The sequence below is a fragment of the Pantherophis guttatus genome, chromosome 2 (genome assembly GCF_059756535.1).
Source record: "Pantherophis guttatus breed Tessera chromosome 2, ASM5975653v1, whole genome shotgun sequence".
NCBI lineage: Eukaryota > Metazoa > Chordata > Lepidosauria > Squamata > Colubridae > Pantherophis > Pantherophis guttatus.
The window spans coordinates 169,280,794-169,305,355 of NC_142064.1; the positions used below are offsets into that span (position 1 = coordinate 169,280,794).

Genomic DNA, 24,562 nt, shown 5'->3' on the forward strand with positions numbered 1-24,562 from the left:
ATATATGGTATAAAATCACTTGAGGAACCTAAAGTGATGAACATGGATCATGTCTGTCTATTATTGGGAGAATATGGGTGGGGAGAGCCAGGGAAATGTTCTAGGTAACCATCCCAGTATCCTTTTCTCAAATTTGTTAGAGCCATTGACTTTTTTTTATATCATGGCTGTAAGGATGGAAAATGAATTCATTGTGTTAATGGATTCATGCCTCTAAGAAGCAGGGCTTTTCTCAATGGGGCCCCAATGCTTTGGATTTTTTATCCCCCCAAAAAAGGTTTGTACAATTTCTCTTCTGTATTTCAGTAATGTAAGACAGCTAGAATTTATTTTCCAAAGAAAGGTGGTTTAGATCAGGGGTCCCCAAACCCCAGTCTGGGGCCCATTACTGGACTTTGAGCCTTTTGGAACCGGGCCATGGAAGTGGCAAGCAAGCTCCCCCCCCCAATGGTCCACAAAGGTGGAAAAGTCAGCTTTAGATGATTTTTAAATTTATTTTGCATGTTTACTTGCTATTGTTTATTGCAGAGCAAGACTTTTATGGCATGGAAATTTTAGATTAAGATCTTTCTACTGACTCTTACTGAATGTTGGTTAAATTAGATTTAAGTTAAAGATAATCAAAAGATGGAGAAAGATTCTGTTGTCTACTGCATCCAGAATTTATTCACGAAACCTTGATCTGTCACTTTTGTCAGTAGACTTTTTCTTTTGTAAAGCTTTGTTGTATCATTATAAGGAGAACTGTCCTTGATGTACAGAAATAACATGAAATGTGCATCTTAAAAACCATTTAAATATCAAGAAAAGAGGAATTGGGAGGTGAGGTGGCAAAGAAATATCCCATTGTTTGTTATCTGTGCTCCATTCTTCAGATATGTAATGTGGAATGATATGGTAATTATACACCAATTTGGGATCATGGAGATTTGTGGGTAATGATTATACAGATTTTTAATTACAGAGAGGTATTTTATAAGTGGATGCCTCTGAATTTCCAATTTATCTGTCCAAATCTACCACAGTAACTGTAGCCGACTTCTCCAAAAACTGTGTTTGCAAGCTTTTATAGAAAATGTTTCTTCTATACAGGACTGAAGGATTTGCTTTATTAATTAAACCAACATATTAAATCCAGAATAAAAATGTCCTATGAGGAATCCAATTGATAGTTTATTAAATTTACCTTAGAGCCAAACCACTGCCTCAAAGGAAAGACAAACAATAATTGGTGCAAGGAAAGGCCTAATAACTTTGAAAAGGAAAAATTGAGAAGTTTCTTTTTCAAGAATATTCAATAATCCATATTGAAGCTCCCACATTCCAAAAAAGGCACACAATGACTGTTAGTTACTTGGGTTTCCTCTGCGTTATTCCTTTTTCCACCGAGTTATAAAAGTGGAATGGAAGAATTCCCATTTTGAAATGTTTACAACTATATGCTGAGTTAGTAAGAATAAATTATTGCTCTAAAAGCTGAGTCAGGATTGAAGATGCATAACCAGGATCAGAAGAAGTCATTTACTTGAATGGAGAAGATAGAGAACTGATTTTAGTCTGCCTTCTTCAGGCAATCTATCTCTTAAACTGATGGATAGGGGATTTAAAACAATTAAATTCCACTTTCACCAGAAAGAAACACAGTATGCTGTCTTTCCCCTTCTGTTTGCATAAAGTTCTTTCTATTCAGCCAGAACATATGACATCATTATTCCATATTCAATTATAAGTGGTAAGTACATCTGAGCTGCTGAATTATGGTCAATATCATTAAAATTGGACTGTGTGCCACTGAGATGTCTACAGCAAATGTTGTGCACTAAAGGAGAATATCCACCTAGAAGAGAAGAAAATACACTAGACACACCATGTAGGAAATAGCTGTATTCCTATGCAGAGAAACTTTTAATATATGAAAATATAATCATGTCTTCAGAAATAAAAACTTCATAAAAGTGCAACAAAGCAAACCTCCCCTAGACACACTTTATTACTAAGTCAAGTCCATAGTTCCCAAATTTCTTTGAAGTCAGCACCCACCTATGTGTATCCCACCAGCCTCAGTGTGTTAGGGAAAGTCTTCCTCATCCCCATGCATTTCTCCTGGTCAATGAAAAGTGAATTGGCTTTGACAGCAAGGTCATGTTCCAGATTGGCTTTGGTGTGAAGCAGTGTCTGGAGAATATCTTCAGCATCTCTCAGCCTCTGTTGCAGTCCCTGGATTGTATCATCAATTTCATATACTTCATTCACAAGGCTAAGTGGGAAGAAAGCAGGGAAGGGTATTAATACATTATTTTCATGCTTTAGGCTTTTCAACTCCTTTTCTTGTCAAAAATTTACACAAAAGATTAGTATATCTGCTGAAGGAGAGAGGTGGTTTAGAAATATGAGAAATAAATAAATAGATAAAACGAGGTGCATTGGAAATAGAAGCATGCTTTTGAAAGTCACATACCAAATGATGCATTCTGTTAAAAAAATATTAATGGAAGTTATATTTCAAAGAATTTCAAAAATACTGAATTGGGGTACATGCATTAAATTTCAAAAAGTTTGCAGTAAGTGACATTTTCTCAAGGAGTTCACTTTCTCTACATTGTAAATTAAAGAAAGCTGCATACAGAAATCTCCATGTTAGGGAAAGCTGCAAACTTTTACAAAAAATGCTTTGAAAAGCCTTTATCATTGTTATTATTAAGTACAAAATATTTGTATTTATATAATGTTATTTATTGTGTAAACAGCTATGCAATAAATCCTACAAAACCCAATAATGCTTTTGCTCAGCCTGCTAACTTTTCACAAGGAAGCTTCCCCAATAAATTGACCATTTATTGCACTCAGTTGCATAAGAGTTATTCTTTTTTCCCCTTAAAATCAATGAAACAAAATTGTCTGAGAAAGCGTCAGTGTGACAAAGCAGCACTACTTAGGGGGAAAATGAAAAAAGAATGGAAAATTGTGGTTTCCTGTTTGCATACTAGTGTTCTCACATGTCTTTTTTTTTTCTCTTTCATGTCAATTCAAGTGACTGGGCAAAACGAACTCTTCACTCTGAATATCTGAAGGATGAAGAAAAAGCAGAACAGATGCTTTCAAAAGGCACTCTAAGGTGAAACTAGATTTCTAGCTAGTGAAATCCAAACTGAAAAAGAAAACTAGAATCTCCATGAAATGTTAAACAAGCAGTGTGCTTAGTCCTGTTTCCTGTTGCCCATTGTAGCTGACCCCGGGAGTTCAGAGGAAGTGTGTGCACGAGGAAGGACTTTCTTTACCATCGCTCCTGAAGAGAGCCAACCGGTCTATAACTGATTGATAGTTCATTCACAAATTCTATTCAGTCAGAAATGCAGAGTAAGCTAACTATTAGGTTTTGGCCTTTGAAGAACAGTTAAGAGTCAGACTAAGTCGATTATACTTAGATATTATGGATACTAGTAGCTCATGAATTGTGACTAAGATCAAACTCTGAGCATATCTCTATTTTGGTTCAGAGTTTGTATCTGGTTCATATTGTGCAAAATTTAATTGTGAAATTAGAATAAGAAAATTAGCTCTTAAATAGAAAATCAAACTATCACTGCCTGCTAATTGAATGGACTGAATTAGTATTGTACATGAAACTAAAAGGCTAACTATATGTGCAAATTAGAAAAAGTTATTAAAAACAGACATGGAAAGGGCTAAGCAATACTGTCCCAACTCCTCTTTATTCAGTTTCCTACGTCAGGGGTCCACAACCCCCAACCCGTGGACCAACACTGGTCCATGGCATGCCAGCATCTGGGCCACGCAAACAAGCGAAGCCCCATTCACGGGATGCAGACAGCATACAAAACCATAGCCCTTCTGGTCTGCAGAAAAAGCTTTCTCCACAGAACTGGTCCTTGGTGCTCAAAAGGTTGGGGACTGCTTTTCTTAGGTGGTTACAAGGGATGAAAGGAAAGTTCTCATAGGCTCCAGGTCAAGCCTGTCACCCGAGTCTCCCCCCCCCGCCATCCTCCTTATTGCAATGTTAGATTTCAGGGTGGCTATGTTCAAGGGAGGAGACTTTTTTAGGGTGTCCAAATTGCTGTCAGGGAAGAAAGTCAATTCTGATGCCTATTGGCAGAGTAGTATTAGCAGCTTGCCTCAGCATCAAATCTGGGCTGCATCAACCCAACCAGCAACAAAATGGCAGCAAAGAGTTAGATTTCCCTACCTCTTTGCTTTCATCCAGTGGTTGCCCTAAGAACCAGTTTGGTGTAGCAATTAAGGCATCAGACTAGAAACCTGGAGACTGTGAGTTCTAGTCCCACTTTGATCACAAAGCCAACTGGATGGCTGTGAGCCAGCCTCTGTCACTGTATCCTAACAGGAAGGCAATGGAAACTTACTTCCAAAATCTTGCCAAGAAACTATGCTGTGCTTTCTCTATGAGTGTACGCTGGCTCTGCAGTTGACGACGAGGGATTTTTTTTTAAGGATTGAAGACCCAGTTGAATTTGGGGTCCCAAATTGGCCACCATCCCCGTATTTGTTCCACTGGCTCTTTCCTCCAAACTAGTATAATGTTTAGCTTGGTCAGGTTTAGTAGTAGCCTTCCCTTTCTGTCCTTAAGATGTATGGGACTACAGTACAGAGTACTGTACATTTAGTACAGAGAACAGTTTGGAGGAGGTTGTTCTGCAAAAAATATGCATTAAATATTACAGGTGCCATTGGTAGGCTTCTTTTTTACACCAGGAAACCAACAATCCAGAAGATGTGTGGCTGATTTGGTAAGTCCTGGAGATACCTTAAAATTATACTGAGGGGTATTCAAAGGATCTGAAGCCACAATAGAGCATGGGATTCTGTATTTCAGAGGATTCTGGATTTTTTACAGGGACATTCCTCCAGAACGTTATGCTCCAGAACAAAGAAAAAAAAATGTATTCAACCCCTTCTGGCCCTAAGAATTTATTGTTCTGTGACTGGTTGATTAGTGTACTTCATCAAAATGTGCCCCTGAGCAGTCTCTAAGTATGCAAGCTTGTGCATGGAAAACAGAGAAGAATGAGAATGTGATACAGGAAAAGAATTGAATCGCTGTGGTACTGTACATGCTTTGCGTGAAGAAAGCTCTAGGCTTCATGCCTGTTGAACTTCAGTGAAAGGGATCAAGTAGCAAATAATGTGGGATAAATCTGGAGAGTAGCTCTTGATCAGATAATATAGTTAAGTTACATACATATATATATACAGTAGCATGGCCTGATTAAGACTCTTTCCCAAAGGTCTGCCAGCTTTGCTGTTTATAAACACTTTTTATTTACCTAATCCTTCCCTTCCCTTCCCTTCCCTTCCCGTCCCTTCCCCCTTTCCCTTTCCCTTTCCCTTTCCCTTTTTCTTTTCCTTTTCCTTTCTTTTCCTTCCCTTCCCTTCCCTTCCCTTCCTCCTTTCCTTTCCTTTCCTTTCCTTTCCTTTCCTTTCCTTTCCTTTCCTTTCCTTTCCTTTCTTTCCTTTCCTTTCCTTCCCTTCCTCCTTTCCTTTTCCTTTTCCTTTTTCCTTTCCTTTCCTTCACTTCCCTTCCCTTCCTCCTTTCCTTTTCCTTTTCCCTTTCCCTTTCCCTTTCCCTTCCCTTCCCTTCCCTTCCTCCTTTCCTTTTCCTTTTCCTTTTCCTTTACCCTTTCCTTTCCTATCCTTTCCTTCACTTTCCTTCCCTTTCCTTCCCTTCCCCCTTTCCTTTTCCTTTTCCTTTTCCTTTTCCTTCTTCCTTTCCTTTCCTTCCCTTCCCTTCCCTCCCTCCCTTCCTTTTTTCCTTCCTATAGACAACAAGGGTAGAGGATCTTGATTTCCCTTACCGTAACTGGGCATAGTCTCGGCAAAGTTCTACATTAGGTCGACGTGTGCGCTCATCCAGGCGAGTCTGGGCAACTTTCAAAGAAGGTCCTTTTTCCCGAATAGCCTTTCGAATCGCTTCTATGATCATCTCTGTATCAAAGATTTCTTGAAGAGTCTACAATTTGGAAAAATAAGGGGAAGGGTTAGAAAATCAATATGATATTGGTATCTGTCTTTAATAAGGACTATTTTGGTTCCCCAGCCCCAACTTCATCTTAGTTCTGTAAGACAACATGAATCCAGCTAGTGACTGCTGCATTAAATCAATCAATTCTCACCATTTTTTGCCACTAGATTGTTAATTTTTAAAGCCAAAAAAACCCCAGGGAAATGATTGAATACATAGAATCCCTATCCTTTCTGGAAAAAAACTAGGTGGTCATGCTTTTGGCTATGCATCTGTGGGTCCAAGTCTAATTTCAAGGAGAATCTAATATTTCATGAGGGCTACCCCAACAAAAACCTTTCATCAAGTGGCTCTTCTACAGTGAATGGGGAGAGAGTAGCCATTGCAAGTAGGAGAAAGTTACATCCCCTTATGCTGTTCTCTGAAGTTACTAGAAGTTAGACTAGATCCAAGCTTGAACAACCATAATTTTGATGAGAGATTTTGTATTTATGAAAGGGGCCTGGGGAAGCAGGGAAAAAAAGAACCCTTGTCCTTTGCCTCTTAGAAATCACAAAAGAGAGAGAATTAACAGTGTGTTAAATATGCAAGAATGCCCTCACAATTGCAAAGAACAGTTGTACAAGGGAAACATGTGGCCTGTGGAAATTGTTGACAATCCAGTAAAGTCTCCAGAGAGATTCTAGTTTACTCTCCTCTATCATATTGTGAGAAAGAGGGAATCTTTCTTTAGGGCATAGGCTAACTCAAATCTCTAGTGACTTTTTCCTCCTTCACTATGCCCTAATAAATGTGGGAAAAAGAATGCGATTCCAGATTGTTCACTCAGAAAAAAAATGAAAACAACAGTCAGCTCTATCAGCTGCAGCAGCCCCTCTTTGCAAACTTTCTCTGCAGGGAGCTGCCAGTGGTGATTAAAGTGTTAACTTGTGATTGTAGAGTTTAATAAAATTATATTTTTAAAAAGGGAAGGCTGTTTAGGAAAGCCATGGTGCACCTCTGAAATTCTGAAATGTGAAAATTACTGAAAATGCAGTTACTAATGTACAGGTAGTCCTTGATGTATGACCACAATTGAGCCCAACATTTCTATTGCTAAGCAAGGCAGATGTTAAGTGAGTTGTGTTTCATTTTACCATCTTTTTGCCACAGTTGTTAAGCAAGTCATTGCATTTGTTAAGTGAATCATATAGTCATTAAATGAATTTGGCTCCCTCCCAATTGGTTTTGGGAAATTGATTTCACCTTATGAGGTGAAGTTTGTTCTCGGAGCTTGTGGGTTGGTTTCTGAATGTTTTGTTACCAGGCTAGGTAACATCTTCAACAAAGTTTAGGGGATTCCCTAAAGTCCACTCAAGATGTTACCTAACCTGGTAACAAAACGTTCGGAAACCAACTCACAAGTTTGGAGAACGAACCTTCACCCTCATCCTACACCCGAGCTACAGATACTTGCCACTATTGCAGATCTCACCTTAGCCAGATGGGTCTGAATCTTATTTTTGGCATCAGCTGTTTCAGAGATGCGGTTGGTAAAGGCAACATTTGCTCGGTTAAATTGGTTCCACATCTCATTGGCAGTCACCACAAGCAAAGTTTCAATATCATCCCTGAGCTTGGAAGAGGCAGCCCGCTCACTCTGGGAGCGCAGAATGTTATCATCAGTAAATTTGGCCCAGGATTCTGGCACTGAAATCCTGGGAAAGTAGAAGAGACAAAGAAGCGAGTTGTAAATAGTATGTGTGGCTCTTCCTTAAAGCTAATTCTGGATACAAAGGTGTACCAGTTATGTTTGCAACATTTCAGCTGTTTAACAATTCCATCTGTGGTGTTTGGACATCCCATTTTTAAGCATGTCTTAACTATTTTTCTCCTAAGTGAGAAAAAAGAGGAAGTGGGAGGGGAGGGGAGGAGTGAAGGAGGAGGAGAGATGTGAATGCAAGAAATTTAAGTGTAACTGCAGTCAGAAATGCTGGTGTTGTATATTCAAGCCTGCCAAAATCTAGCTTCCTCCGCAAACATTAATTTGTTCACCACGTGTATTGCTTTTTAAAAATGGAAGGGGAGGTATAATTCAGTAATCATTGTCTTACATACTGTTTAGTATTCTGGATATTTCCTAAATGAGCATGAAGAAACATTTTATAGTGGATTGTTCCATTTTATTGTTCCAACTTTCTGACCGGAGGGGAATTTTTCTGGTCCATTTTGTGAGCACAATCTGATTTTATAAATGGAATAGGTGGAGGGTGCTTCTGGTTCTGGTGCCAATGTTGTTGGGTCCCCTTCCCAGTATTTTGTAATTTAACTCCCACTAATTCAGCCAGCATTTTCACAGACCTTTTTAGTAGAAATCATAAAAAAGGCACCAGCTTGTCTATCATTATAGCTTGTAAAAAGCTTTGCCACAATTAGAGCAAAGGAAGGCAATAGCCTTTGTTACAAAGGCTGAAGTTAGTCTTCCTTCAGTCTAGGCAAGCTAGGTTGAATTGATACATTTCCGAGAAATCCATTTTTTAAGAAAGAAAAGTTGAAAGTCCATTTTTTTTTCTTATGCATGGAGGAGAGCTACTCGATACAGAATAAATCAGGAAGCCACTATCCCCATGTTGTCTTGGATTGATCAGCAGGTGTTTTTCCTGATGGAGAACAGGCATGATGAAGGGCATGGGAAGAGATGTTTTGTGCTTTTGCTGAGCAAAGAAAGCATGAGACCCTGGAATCTCTCTAGCTTTTAGTCAAATGGGTAAAGGGCAGGACAATTGGAAGTGCTAAATAAGAGATGGAAGTGCTAAAGAAGGAATGGAGGAGCAGGACGATCCTGTGGACCAAATGAGCTGGCCTGCCAGATGAGATCAAGCTTGAAAGTTAGTGTTCCCCAGCCACATTGTGCTCCTAATGCATTTCTACTGAATAAAGCATCAGGTGAGGAACTAATGTCACCTCAGACACACTATTTGGCTCTGGAGAGAAAAGTAATACCATCAGATAAGAGGCATTAACTATGAAATCATCAAAGGATGAGCAATCACATGCAAATGAGTTCTAAATTTCTGAATAAATGATGTTTATGCTCCTTTATATCCCTGGGGTTTGTATAAAGGGAGCTTTGTATTGTAGACTTATATAGACAAGAGACTCATCTATAAAATCAGACACTTCAACTTTGCATCAGCTGTATCATCAGCTAAAACAGAACTGAATTCTGTACACCTATTCAAGGAAACAGCCCTCAGGTTTCTGTAATAAACAAAAAGGTATGCATGTCACTGAAGGCGGTGTACAGAGGAATCTCCCCTCATTTGATTTTGACAACAACCCTGTGAAATAGCTAAAAGAGACTGAATAACTCAGAGTCATCCATTGAATGGCAAGTCTGAATTTCTGTGGTTCATGTCCAACATTTAACCACTGTCACTGGTTCCCTTAGAAATGAAAGTGGTAGTCTCCATTCAACACTTACGTAGCATCAAACCGCTCTACACCTCGAAAATAGCCGATGCCATCAGATGTGTTCCTGAGATGGTGACATTTGTCATCAATTCGGTGAGCTGATTGCTTGTCACTCAAATCTTTCTCCAACTCGTGCTGGGCTGACCTATCAGCTCTGTGGTGAAATGAAGGTCAGAAAGTAAATTAGGATTATAACTTTTACAAAGAAAATCATTAGCCTCCTTAAACTCCTTTATCTCCTAACAGTGGCAAACTGAGAATTAAAACAAAACCAGAACATACACATGCACATGCGCATAGTCTAAAAATCATTATATTCCAAAGGCTAGAAGTACACAAAACCAACCAATAGTGCTCATCCAAAAACATGGGAGAACAACTGAGCACAATGGAAAGATCAACAGGGTCAGAGCTATCTGGATCTCCAGGGGGATGTTCCATAGGGCAGACACTGTGACAGAGAAGGAATGACTCCTAGGTCCCAGGAGATGGCACTGCCTAGGAAGCCTAATACAAAGGAGCAGGCCCATCCTGTGGATTTTGCTAGGGCATGCAGAGACAAATGGAGATAGGTGGGCCTACAAAAAGCCTAGCCCTCCATGTAGAGTTTCATAAGTGACAATAAGCACCTTGAATTTCACTGGAAAGCTGAAATCCAGTGCAGCTCACAGGAGTATAATGTGAAATGTTTCAAACCACCCATGTTGCTGCATTCTGGATCAGTTGCAGTGGCTGAATGTTCGTCAAGGACAGTTCCACATATAGGACATTACAGTAATCCAACTCAGAGATACTGTAGCTAAGGTATGAATTACTGTGAGTAGGGTGTAGTGTTGCCTGTTTTAAAAGAGACAGTTGTTTTCCCCTTTCCTCCAGGACAATTACTGGACCCAACAGAACTGGTCAATTTTTGCCCAGTCTCACTGGCCCTTTTCGTTGGATACATAATGCACATATATTCTACTCTAAGTGCTAGAGTTTTTTTATGCTGGATTTCTTTTGCACAAATTTCATATTTATACTATGAACCATGCATAGTTATTTAAAAGCAAGTGTGGTGGTTGGTTGAGTGCTTTACTAGGATCCTCTCTCAATTCCCATCCTCATCACATCTCTGACTTTCCCATTTTGGGGGAGATCTCAGTGCATTCTACTCACATCTAAGTGAACATTAGCAGAAATTTCTGGGCAGTCAGGAACCCAATTTTATCACAGATTCATATCATTCAGAGCAGTGGTGGGTTGCCCCCCAGTTCGGACTGGTTCGCAAGAACTGGTAGTAAAACTGGCAGGAGGCTCTGCCCACTGACTCGGACATCATCATAGGTGATCATCATAGGTGATCATCATAGGTGATCATCATAGATGATCTGTGCATGCGCAGAAGAGCGTGTGTGGGCGCGATGCGAACCAGTAGTAAAGGTAAGTAGAACCCACCCCTGATTCAGAGGCTTTTGCTTATTATTCATATAAAAGCAAATCAAGCCCTCTTCTTCAGCTTTCTCTGTTCATTGCTAGATAGGTGTGAATAAGAAGATGGGAAAGTTGAAGGTGAGCCTTGTTCACATTGTCTTCTCAGTTTTTGGGGAGCAGGTTGATTGTCTGGATAGAACTTCACTGCAGACAACTAAAAATGAACTTCACTGCAGACAACTAAAAATTTTCCCAAATGGTGAAAATCATTTCCATGGAGAAGAGGAAGAGGCGTTATAAATAGCCATGAGCCCTTAGTCTGAATAAAGTTCAAAAGGGATTGCCTTTCTTTTATCTTGACTTTATTACATCAACAAGATTGGCACTTGCTAATCTGTTAGGCATTGCTATTGGTCCTTGAGATCTAAAGTGCCTTTCAAATCCTCCAACGTTTACCTCTGTGTCTTTTACCAATACTATATGTTTAGAATCCAGTTTCATGACTCCTGGACATTTCTGATCTTGCTAGAGAAGAAGGCTATCGGTATATAGGAAATGATTCTCACCCTCAAGTGTGCTATGGAGAAAATTGATCAGGTGGTCACATCAGAATTTATTTCTAAGGCCCTTTAAAGAAAGTTGAGATTAAATATTTTCTTACGCAAGCTGGGCCATTGCCTTATCCAAGTGTCTTCTCATTCTCTCTTGACATGAATGGATTACATCAACTTCCTGGTCAAGTTAGAAAAACAAAAACCCTGTCATATATTTCTAGAGATTAGTAAAAATGTTCAGATTTATAAATTTTGAAAAACATCCCTATTTGTCCTCTTTGCCATTTGTTCAAAGTGAAAGATACATCTCTAGTCATCCAGGATAGACTTTTTCTTTCAGACTCGGGATAACTATTCCTAGGGGCTTGCAAATGACATGACTTTGGATGTTACTGGACTTGGTGGGATTGAGATTTTAACCTTGTTTCAAGAGCTTCTGTAAAGCATTGTGAGAATAATCTTAACAGACAGGAGGAAGAGCTTCAGCCTAGACAATGGTTGGATAAATAAAATCTGAGTCCAATGGAGGGATGGAGGTGGAGAAAGCATCTCAAAAGAGATCCTTCTTAGGAAGGAAAGGCAGGGGAGAAGGGAAATAGTTTCAGATTTGCAACATTCTGTTTCTGTAGCCTTACTGCTAAAGGTAGTATGCTCATCTACTCATAGTTTTGGTGCCCTGTCTGAGCTACTTTAAAGCCCTGAGAGCTGGTTTGGTTTCTGTAAGATGCCAAGTAGATATGTTTTCCCACTGTCAGACTTAAGACACCAATTTGGGGGGAATTTATGCTTTTAAAAACATATTCTAACACATTTAAGACATCCAGTTTGGTCCTAAATCTTATCCCATTGTATAAAGATTTGAATATTTGAATATTTATTCTGGAGGCATTTGAGAGCCTGTATGGCGTTGTTTTCTCCATTAGTACCATTTTTTTTTCTGTTAAGATTCTCAAAAGATCTGTTTCGAAGTTCTATATGTTTGGAGTGTATGTGTATGCATGTATATGTATATGTATATATATATATGTATGTGTATATGTATATACACACACACACACATACACATACATATGATATTTAACTAAGGGAATTTTGGAATTCTTTTCAAGAGGCACAACTAGTTCCTCATGCAGATAACATTAGGCCTTCTATTGTTTGTACAAAAAAAATTGCAATATTAAATATCTAAAAGCCAGCTGAATATAATGCCTATTTAGGAAATTGAAATTGAATTTCTCCTTATTTTTACCGCCTTAGGAAAAGAAACAGGTGAGGGTTTGATTGTGTATCCTTCTTACCACACTTATAGCAAGATCAAATGCGACCGGCCTTCTTTGTAGCCTTCCCACATTTTCTCACCACTTCCATTATTTTTGCTTACCATAGAAAATTGATAGGAAGGAAAAATAATGAAAAATAAAATAACTGGGCAGTGTCTTCTGATTTGTAGTGTTAGGAACGTTCCACCTAAAAGTCTACTTTGCACTTTGGAATTTGTCCTGTTCCAATTCTTTTCTTGCTTACACTTTGTAAAAATGGTCAGTTATGAATATTGTTTTCATTTGTCTGGAATAACTAACCAGAGAATCCAAATATAAATGGCAAACCTTCTTGGTTTTTAGTGATTTAGGTGAAAAGACAAAAGACTGAACAAAGAAAGCAAATCCTTTGAGCATATTTGAAGAAAGAAAAAGAATTTCAAGCACCTTAGACAGAAAAATGTCTCTGTTTTTCTCTTTAAAGGTGTTCCTGCAACTGATTTTATTTAAGCGAAAATGTTTCTAAATTTAAATAAGCCAGAGGCTCTTAGACAAGATGATCGTGTAAAATAGACTGTGGAATTTCTGACCCATACACTATAAGGTAGACTCCGGCCCCACAAACTCTTCTTTCTTACATCCACTTGTCAGTCACATATCCCCACTGACCAAATATCATTTTGTTTTGGTTTAATTTTTTGAAACATTTCACTACAATGTTGATATCCAGTTGCCTTTGGTCCAGTCAATAGCAAGGAACACACAATTATCAAGGACTTAATTTTTTCAAGCCCCTCTCTCCCATTAAAAATGTGACTTTCTTTTGGATAAAAGCATTCTCTAGATCAGGGGTGTCAAACTCAATTTCAATGAGGGCCACATCAGGGTTGTGTTTGACCTCAGGGGCCTGGACTGGGTGTGGCCAGGGTGGGCATGGCCAGCTCGACATCACTCATGTCAGGAGTGCTTGTGGTGGCTTGAGCACTCTGCCAGAGAAAACGGGCTCCTGCTGGCCTCCTGTAACCCTCAGCCAGTGAAAACAGTGCTCGGGAGGGCTGCCATTTTCAGCTGTGCTGGCCTCCTTCAACCCTCTGCCAGTGAAAACGGAGCTCGCAGCCCTCCCGAGCTCCATTTTCACTGGCAGAGGCACCATGAGCCAGTCCTTTGCTGTTTCCAGGGTGGCCCTGCAGACCTGATCTAAGCACCTCGTGGGCTGGATCTGGCTCCTGGGCTTTGAGTTTGACACCCCTGCTCTAAATAGTTTTAGGCAGTAAATTGATGGTATTAACAAACAAGTATTGTGTTTTGGAGTGGCACAAATTTTACACAGATTACAGCTCTTAATGAGTGACAAGGGGTCAGCATTTCATGGAGAAGTTTGTGACCTAGAGTCTGGGTTCAGTATTATCTAACAAGACCAGAACCAACGGAAGCTTATACATGGAAGTTCAAATTCTATCAGTCCAACTTTAATAATTTTCAAAAATGGAAAGGTCAAGAGTGTGAGGAGCATCAAGATTTATAGCCACTAGCTGACAGTTCACATAATAAGGAACCTTGATAGTGGGAGAATGAAGCTGCTGAAGAAGTAAACACTTGAGAAGGGGAAGCACAAATAAGGAAAGGCCAAGAGGCAGGATGTACAAAGGAAGACTGAGCCAAGAAGCAAATCCAAGATAGTGATGAGACAAGTGAAATGTTTGCTGGGACATTTCCTGACTTCTATAATATCCAGAAACTACTGAAAGACCAGAAGAAAGAATTTATTAAATAGTGTAAAGAATAGTAAGTATTCCAAGCACAGTATTTCTATGAATTTTTATCAAGAAATGATTCTTAAACCAATTGCTTTCCTCTACTAAATTGTATACTTAAAACAGGAATATGTGGTATCACAAAGCATCTCTTGCATTGTTTTCCTTTAATAAGCTGTCATTATTTACATCTATATTTACTTATTTACTTTCATAATTGCCCAAGCCTACATACCATATGTGAACCAACCCTAATTGTGAACTGATCTGAAGATAACTCTGAGTAGTTAAGGAAGGAATGATGTGAGTAATCTCATATGCTGCAAAAGAGTTCCCACAACTGCCAGACAGTACAAGAGAGGTGAGATTTGTAGTCTAAAATATCTGAAGACAAGCAATTTGGGCAAAGTTACACTCCAAATGAATAAAAAAAACCCATTCAGGCTTAAACTCTAAAAGACAAGCATACAATGGTGCATTTGGGCCATTCACTCTCTCTCTGCTCGATCTACCTCACAGAGTTGTTGTTATGGGGAAAATACGAGGTGGAAGATATGTTGGATATGTTCATTATCTTGAATTATTTAAAAAAATAGTAAGGCAGGATACAAACAAACACATTTTCCTTTTTCAGGTGTTAAATGAGCTTACTGTCAGCAATTGTTTTTCCACATCATCATGAACAAGATCAATGCCCATTCTCTTCTCTCGGTGAAGGAGGCATTCCTGGGCTACCTAACAAGGGAAAAAAAGTTATTGTGTATCCCTATGTTGAAATATTTTTTAAAAACCTGTTAAAACTGTTCCAGGATTGTAAAGTATGTTGCATATTGAAAAAGGTATTGTTCTATGAAACCTATATGTCCTTTCAGTGACAAGTATGACTTCCCTATCTATCTAATGCAGGGATGTCAAACTCGATTTCATTGAGGACCGCATCAGGGTTGTGTTTGACCTCAGAGGGCTGGGGTGGGCGTGGCCAGGATTGGGCACGGCCAGTGTGGTGTCACTTGCATCGGGGGCGCCTTTGGTGGCCCAAGCGCTCTGCCAGCAAAAACGGGCTTCTGAGCTCCATTTTCAGCTGTGACGGCCTCCTGTAACTCTGCCAGTGAAATGAGCTCCGTTTTCACTGGCAGAGGCACAGCAGGCTGGTCCTTTGCTGTTTCCAGGTTGGCCCCGCGGGCCAGATCTAAGCACCCCACAGGCCTGATCTGGCCTGTAGGCCTTGAGTTTGACATTCCTGGTCTAATGTGTTTTTTCCAAGTTCTTTCCTTTAGAAGTTAAAATTTTTATTTGACCATTTCACACAAAATCACTCAAACATTGATTTAGGGTTGTTCAAATGAACAACAGGAGTGAGATAAAAATTTGAAATATATTTTAATTTATTCACTTATTTAAATATTTAATATTTTATGCATACATACATACATAATACAGAAAAGATGGAGAGAGGGAGAGAGGAAGGAAGGAAGGGTCACAATTTAGTAATCTTGGAATGTGTGATGTAGGGAGAAAATAAAAGGGATAAAAATAAAATACAGAAGGGAGGAATAATGATCTAGAGATAATTATTTCTGCATTGCAAGTTTCAGTTTGTATTCACCTGCTTATCAAATATAGAGGAAAAAATAGTTCTTTTTAAATCAGAAATAGCTTAACCTACCATTTGCTTACCCCAGGGGTGGGCAAATGCTGGCTCAGGAATTCTGGGAGTTGAAGTCCACAGGTTGTAAATGAGCCACATTTGCCCACCCTTGGCTTAACCTATTAATTCTAGTTGCTTTTTATGGAGTAGTATAACATTATTGCTTGCTAAATTTTCTACATGGCAAAATGCATGAAGATTTATCTGAATTCAGCAGTTGATTGATCTGCCAAAAGAAAAAGAAAAATTCACCGATATTGATTTTTTTCCTCAAACTGAAGTAAAAAAATGAGTAAAAACATCATTGACTTGATTCCTCCTGGACTGTTAGTATCAACAAAACTAAGCGGAAATTATTAGGAGAGATACATAAGATATCTGGATTGTTGCCAAGTAATCTAAAATAATTTTACTGGAACCTAAGAGGGCATTTAAACAGCTGAACCACAGCAGGTAATGTCACTGAAATATCAAATGTGTTATCAATGGAATTGATCGGTTTACCTGAAGGGGCCCTTCAGTTTCTATCAATCCTCTTTCCAGGCGCTTCTTCATCTCTGTAAGAGCATTTGTCTCTCCAATCATTCCATCTATTTCATGGTTCAGCTCTGTTTTCCAAAATACAATATCATTGACTCGCTCTCCTATATTTTTGGTTGTTTCTGTTTGGGTTTTCCTTGTCTGTTGCTCTTTATCCTGGATCATCCGGGTAGTATCCACTCTCATGTTCTCAGCATTATGCCGTGATGCTTCTGACTCCTTGTAGTTGGTCAGATTTGATCTGTACCAATCGTCAGGAGAGTACCTATTAAAGAGTGCTGTTCTGTTGGACACAAAAGGGAGCATGCTGCTTGGGGTGACCCCCAGAGAACTCTTGGAAAATGGTGCTAAAGTCGGAGTGATTGCAGCAACTTTATAGTAGGTGCTAGGTCTCCAAGGAAGGCTCAGGCTGTGGGTTAAAGAATAATGAGGGAATCGATTCTTATAACTTGATGCCATGGTGCTGATAGCTGGCAGAAAATTTGATGGTGTTGGTCTTGGATGGGCATATGTAGCTGTCAAGGTAGAGCCTACGAGCTCCATTTTGACAACAATCTATCCAGTCACGTGTCCTGCACCAACAAAAGAAAGCATAGAAATGCATGCAAGAAAGTCCCACTTAAATAACAAACACAATAAACTCAAAACCTAGTTGGCAAAGGCCACTCACCACATGCAATTGATCCTTGAATATCATGAAAAGGTTAAGCAATGATTTGTTCTTTAAAGGTATTATTGTTAAGCTTAGATTTCTGTTACAGACAAATCTAAAAATCGGGCATTAAGATATATAGCATTTTATATCATAAATAGGAAATGTTGCACTTCAGATCTCTCATGTTTTTATAATATTGGCCTACTAATAAGTAGCAGATACAATAGTAGTAGAATGCTGTAACAACAACAACAAAAAAACCCCCCTCTAAACTAACTTTCCCTATAGGAATATCCCATCATAAGTAATTCATTATGATTCTCTTAATTAATGTCTCAACTCATTTGCTGTTCTTTCAGATGAGTCATTGAAAAGTCTAACTCTATAAAAATCTTTATGGCTGTATAACCATGTGCCAATTTCATACCGAACCTTCATTTTTAGACAAATTCAGAATTTGTATTAAAAAAAATGTTTTAATGGATGTGTGACTTTACTGATTATGGGACAGGAAGGCACAAGCAATTGTCCCAGACTCAGTGCCAGTTTTATGTCTACTAGTTTAGCATTTCTGAGAAGAAATGGATTGAATATTAGATTTAATGTGAGAAATTCAAGTTCAAATCCAGGGTTTAACTATGAAATTTACTAAGTAGCGTTGGGAACCATAATCCTGATCTAACTAAGTTGATCGCACTCCTAAAACACTGTCAGACAAATAAATAAAGAATTATTCAATAAAAAATTAAAGAAAGCATAATATGTTCAATTGCATCATTGACTAAGGTAGGTAAAGCAAATATTTTCTTTCATCCTACGATTGAATATCTGAATGTCAGTGGCGTGTAGCCATAAGAGATCATCCAAGGTCAGTTCTTTGACAGTGTCTTTTTAGAATCAGAGTAGTAACACATTTGAAATAGTACTGAAAACTTATCTTGGAAACAACAGTCATAAGGAAGATTGTTGGTTCAAATAACCACAAGCTTAGTCAGTCCACTGCCCTTTTCAGTTAGGCTTATTGTCTGCTGGAAACCTAATATTTCTGGCCATCTAATGTAAATACCTGGCTGGTACATAATACATAGTTCAGTAACAAATACAGAAGATTCTCCTGAGCTGAGGAAACTTTATTGCGGCTGCAAGAACAGAAGTGAAGCAAAACCAAACCATTTGATTTATTAGACAGGCAATAAAGATGGCAGCTAAAAGTAGGCATTACATGCTAACAGAGGCTTGATGGGACTTATTAACCCCCTTATGTTCCATGTTAGGTTTTCTTTACTGCCATTCTAACACACATTTGCCTTTATTGCAATAGCACTACAGTAATTGATATTTAATTAATGATCTTCTGAATGTCTTTGAAATACAATGCCTCCTTTTTAACAATACCCAAATTCACCACTTTTCCATTGGACTCAGTGGGCACCAGTGTATTTATCCTCTAGAATTAAGACATTAAGATAGGGAGCATTCCTTGTTTTTTTTTTCCCCAACCTGTTGCTGAGCTTCACTGCTGCTTTGTCATAAACACTAGCAAGAAATCATGCATCTTCAGCAGGATTTATTTGTGTATAGAGTGGGGGTGTGAGAGAGGAAGAATGAATTTTCCCTCTCTCTCAACAACTCTGGTCAAATTTGTTGATTTCCAATAGCCTGATTAACCAACATCATGAAAAGCAGGTCCTTGGTGGAAAAGGGGGACTTTCTCCTTCCTTCTACCAACTTTATTCAAGATAAAGAAAGGAAGAATAGAAAAGGAGAGGAATAAATATAGATGTGATGTTTCTGTTTTTGTGTAAATGGGTATGGAATATCAGGACCTTTACTTGATAACCAATGTGATATTTTCAGCTGAAAATAAGCCTATCTGAACATAGGAACTTGAGGGGGGGGACCCTACTCTTAATATACCCAGACCTAAGGTGCTTGTCAACCAGTTGGTGTACAGTAGTGGGTGACCATGGGTCAATCACTCTCCCTCAGCCCTAGGAAGGAGGCAATGGGAAACCAGTTCCAAAATCTTGTCAAGGAAAATGCAGGGACTTTATAGCAGTGGTGAAATGTAAAATTTGTTACTACCAGTTCTGTGGGCATGACTTGGGGGGGGGGTGTTAATGTGACTGAGTGGGCGTGGTCAACTTTTTTTTTTTTTTTTTACTGTTAAAAGCATTTTTTGTACAACCTCTTCGGCCAAAGAGATTGCATTAAAAAAATGCTTTTAAAAGCCTCTGACGATCCCAGCTGAGACGCACGCTCATCAGAGGCTTGGTTTTTTTACTTTTAAAAGCATCTTTTCGGCCGGTTGTACAAAAAATGCTTTTAAAAGTAAAAAAAAAAAAAGCCTCTGATGATCACGTGGCTCAGCTGGGCATGGGGTGGGGGGCAGGGATTTTTGTTACCGGTTCTCCGAACCACCCGCCGCCATCGCTACCGGATTGGGCGATCCGGTCCAAACCGGGAGCACTTCACCCCTGCTTTATAGTATTATCAATAATATTAACCCCCAAAGAATCAAACAAACAAACAAACAAAAAGTCTGTCAAAGAAGCTTTTGAAGCAAATTCTAGCAAGCATGTTCAGAAGCCTCTGCACAGCCTAAACGTGTGTGTCATGTGACAGTTTGTGCTGCCAAACTTGTTTAGAAGCCATGTTCTTGAATGAAATACATAGAAAGTTACACAAGAAAAGCTGAGTTTGGAGCAGAGGATAAAAAGTCTTTCCCACTGCTCTGCTAAACAAACTCTAACCTGCACTCATCTGCAAAAATGTTCACTCAGGCCTTTTTATAAATCTGTAATTCCTCAATTCAGGGTAGAGTCAGGGCGACTGGATGGAGCTGAGTGTTTACTGGCCAGATGCCCTTCCTGATGCCATGTGGAGATCACAGCAGATATTGTTTTCATTCAGACCTATATTGTGTGTTATCTCATACTGTTTCTCACACTGTGCTTATAATTATTTGTTATTTCAGGAAATGGAATAAGTTCAGGAAATCTAAACAATGATAGCCATATTGCTATTACTACCACTACTACTATTACCACTACTACTACCATAGTATCCTTTCTTATCTTCAACATCCATGAACAAATGATGTTTAAATAATGCATAATTTTATACAGCAATCAGACTTGGGTTATTTTATAAAATGTCCAATAGCTTTTTATTACAAACTACAGCAAATGGCTGAGAAAAAAAAAGCCTCTATAATAAGGCATTCAATTATCTTCTTTCAGCTTGGTAAATCTAACTGCCTTTTAAATTCAGAGGCATTGATTTATTCCCACTGGGTCAGATGACAAAAGTTCTGTTAAATAAACATTCCAGAACAGTTGCTAGAACTGAAGCCTGCCTGGGGCATTTGGGTCCCATAATTACAAATTAAGACAAGATAATTAACAGGTATATATTTCTGTTGAGGTATGATATTTAGAAGTCTGTTTTCCTTCTCCCATTGGTATTATGAATAAATTATTATACCCCATTTCATAAAATGAAGTTTATAGAAAGGATTTGGGAGCAGAATATTGTAGAGAGCAAAGTGTTATCCATTTTATGGCATCATTTTCCACCCACAAATGGGGTGAACTTTCCTTGATCTTTCAAACCCACATTTATGCATTAACTTTCAGATCAATGTGAATAAATGTTAAGTAAAATTTACATAATATGTAAACATTTTAGGATATTATTAATATATTGTTATTATTTGAATTCTGTTTTCCCTATAACTTTCCCCCATTTCTGCTTTCTCCTCTTCCTCTTTCACATCCCAGGGGATCTTACAGTACTTTTTTTTTTTTTACATCTTTATTAGATATCTTCTTTTAGCTTTGTGCAGTGGATTAATTTCAGGAGGTAGGCAAGGAGAGGAGCAGAAGGGTATTCTCTTGCTTAACTTGCCCCTATGGTTTCACTTTCCATGGACCAATCCAAAGACTCATTTCCTATGAATCCATGAGTAGGAAGAGGGCAACTTGCCCTGTGCCTGTCTTTTCTATCTGTTTATTCACTCTTGAAGGACAGACAAATAAGACAATCTGCCTAGAAGATTAGTATGTACTATGATTGCTGGGTATTCCTTGAGAGATGCTGCCTCCCTGGTGCCAAGAGAGGCCTTCAGAGAAGCCAGAGTGGCTGCTACTCACCTAACTGCATATGGTGCTAAGGAAGGGATGGAAAAAACCTCCTGGATCCACAGATTGCTGCTCATACAGTGGCCAGTGTCTCTACTGTTCTTCCCTCCCACACAAGGCTTCTATCCCGCCCTCTCACATTGTGACATACATCCTTCCAGGTCCGTGCCATTGGTTAAAAGGAGAGTGGAAGGAAAGGTGGGTGGGGGAGGAGCGAGGTTGTTAAGGACTCACTTGCTGCTTAGTAACTCTATTCCCTTTCTGGTAAAGGAGGAAGGGAGGAGGAAGAAAAACTGGCAGGGGAGGGGGAAAAAAGTTCTGAAAAGATCATTACTCAGCATGAGCTATTAACTGCACACATGTGGGGGCAGGAAGTGTGCAGCAGTGCCCATCCTTCCATGGGATGTAAAATTCACAGCTAATGGAGTAAAAATGCCAGCGAATCTCTAGCTGCATAGAACCATAACAGGAAAGTAGTGCTGCAGGTAAAAAAAAAAAATCTTTGCAGGATAACCGAGCAAGCAGACGAAATTTAGGAGGAAAAGGCATAAAAAATATATGGAATAGAATAGAATAGAATTCTTTATTGACCAAGTGTGATTGGACATACAAGGAATTTGTCTTGGTGCATACACTCTCAGTGTACATACTGTAAAAGAAAAGATACATTTGTCAAGAATCATAAGGTACAACACTTGATAGTCATAGGGAACAAATAAGTATATTTTATATAACAAATATAAAATATCCTTATTTGAACACCACAATCATTGTGATTGCCATGGATAACTTGAGCTGAAGCATCATTTGAAAATAAAATTCTTCCATAGAACTAATGATTCATTTTTTTAAAATCATATATAAAGTTTGGGGGGAGAGATATGTGAAATGTGTTGCTGTAGCAAGCAAACAGCCCTCCCTGAGAATAAAACCAAACCTCAGTGACTGACACCACACTCATACAGCACCTTTTAACATTGCTGTTCTGTTCACCCTTGCTTATAAATAAATCCCACTTTGTTCACTGAAGTTTATTTACTGTCTAAACTTTTGCACCTAAATGGTGTTTTTGGAACCCAGCCTAATGTATGCAAAACATGGCATCCCAATTTAAAGAACACATTATATAAATTAGAGAGCCGTGTTCCTAAAATCTAAATGCAGTGAAGTACATTTCAAATGCATTGAGATTCTCTTGGCACCCCAAAATCCAAAACAATCTTTGTTGCTTACTTGCACCTGGCTGAAGAAGGAACCTGGTCTCCTATTGCTGTTGCTGCTGTGCAAGAATTTGTAGGAAGAGTCTGTTCAGCTTTTCTTTTCAACCATGCTCTATTATTAATCATGAGTTACAGGGTTTTTATTTATTTATGTGAGTCAGGGAGGAAATCAAAGTGAACGTTCAAGGGATGAGTTGGACGTGCTGCCCATGTACAGAGAGAGAATGTCCTCGAGAAAAAAAATTGATAGGCAAATATGAGGAATACCCCAAGAATTCAGAGGATTCATTTCACTTGACTGATATTAGGTGGGAGGCTATAAAATGGGATGGCCAGACTCGGTCCCTTAAACATGGGCACTTGGTTGGAGCACAGTTACTGGGATCAGAAGTCATATTCATGGCAAAAACAGAGGTTATGCATTTGCCTAGCCTAAACTGTTGCTGAATATATCTGTCTTAGGATAATGTTGCAGGATCCAACCTGGGTCAGTCACGGAGACCAGAGGTTTAGTCTTCCAAGCTTTTAGACTCGTGCTGGACCTCATGAGTTGCCTTCCAATTATTTTTTGTGACCCCCTGTAAACATTTGGTATACTCTATGTTACTAACACTTCTCTGTGGTGAACATCCCTTGATGGCTGCCACTTGGAGCTTTTAAATCTACAGACCTTTTGGTTTAGGTGGGCTTCTTTAAAATGTTGTCACTGTCAAAAAATGGCTACAGTGGAGGGGACATGCATATTCCTAACTATCCTGATGAAGGTAAGGTAAAGGTAAAGGTTCCCCTTGTACATATGTGCTAGTCATTCCTGATTCTAGGGGGCGAGGCTCATCTCCATTTCAAAGCTGAAGAGCCAGCGCTGTCTGAAGACGTCTCCGTGGTCATGTGGCTGGCATGACTAAATGCCAAAGGCACACGGAACACTGTTACCTTCTCACCAAAGGTGGTCCCTATTTTTCTACTTGCATTTTTTACGTGCTTTCGAACTGCTAGCTTGGCAGAAGCTGGGGCAAGTAACGGGAGCTCACCCTGTTACGCAGCACTAGGGATTCAAACCACTGAACTTCTGATTGACAAGCTCAGCATCTTAGCCACTGAGCCACCGAATCCCTCTGATGAAGGTAGGTAGGTATTCATAAAATACTAACCCTAACTCTACTCCTCATGCAAAATATATCCTGGGAGAAATTTTGAACATATGTACTCTTGCTGGATAAACATTTCATCCCATGAAATATTTCTTCCCCTATCTAGGTCATGAAGTAGGCTAATATATGTACTTCATGTCTTCTCTTCCTGGTTGGAAATGTGTATATTTCAACATTAACAGTTCAGGAAACAGAGGTTGAGGATTTATAATATACTCTCTCAATCCTTTTTTCAGCAAAAACAGATGCAGAGATACCCAACTCATTTTATAAATAAAGTGCTGGGAAATGAGAAAGTTATTGACATGGCTTTCCTAATAAAAAGCTAACCTGAATGTTGTTTTTTGACCCATTAGGTTTATGTAGATGATAATAGCACATCTGTGCATAAGAAGAGGTTGCTGAATCAGATCATCTAAGCTTAATGGCTAGTCCAGCATTCTTGCTTTATAGATGCCTTTGAGAACATTAAAAGTAGAACATGAGGACAAGATCCTCCCCACCTCATTACTCTTCTCCAGTATGCAAGTAATATATATAAAGGCATTAAAAGTATTCTGCCCTGCTTTCTATCTAAGCTGATTATTTGATGATGATGTATCTTCTGGCTTCTCCTTCTCTTTCTCTTTCTCTTTCTCCCTCTCCCTCTCCTTCTCCTTCTCCTTTTCTCTTTTGATGTATGAATTATTATTACTTCTTGTTACCTAGAATTGACAGATTGGCCAGGTTACAAAAAATTTAAATAAATGAAGTAGTAACAGACATGATACTTTGCCTC

At 38.9% G+C, this 24,562-nt stretch overlaps 1 protein-coding gene across 1 annotated transcript; it reads right to left on the minus strand.

Annotated features, from left to right (window-relative positions):
- Positions 1-1,871: 1,871 nt before the first annotated feature.
- On the minus strand, positions 1,872-21,562 carry TEKT3 (tektin 3). The gene is made up of 8 exons (XM_034408303.3): positions 21,426-21,562; positions 16,581-17,188; positions 15,080-15,163; positions 11,523-11,593; positions 9,459-9,602; positions 7,470-7,692; positions 5,829-5,983; positions 1,872-2,257 (listed from the first exon to the last, which is right to left on the minus strand). The coding sequence occupies exons 2-8, from the start codon at positions 17,157-17,159 to the stop codon at positions 2,041-2,043; spliced, it is 1,473 nt and encodes a 490-aa protein (XP_034264194.1). The 5' UTR covers positions 17,160-17,188; positions 21,426-21,562; the 3' UTR covers positions 1,872-2,040.
- Between the last annotated feature and the right edge of the window lie 3,000 nt (positions 21,563-24,562).

Excerpts from the sequence above, each read along its gene's own strand:
- TEKT3 (XM_034408303.3), bottom strand. The coding sequence starts at position 17,159 with ATGGAGCTCGTAGGCTCTACCTTGACAGCTACATATGCCCATCCAAGA. Across the intron at positions 11,594-15,079 it reads TGGAAAAACAATTGCTGACA|GAAGTTGATGTAATCCATTC; the intron begins GTAAGCTCATTT and ends TAACTTGACCAG. Across the intron at positions 5,984-7,469 it reads TTCAGACCCATCTGGCTAAG|ACTCTTCAAGAAATCTTTGA; the intron begins GTGAGATCTGCA and ends TCCAAATTGTAG.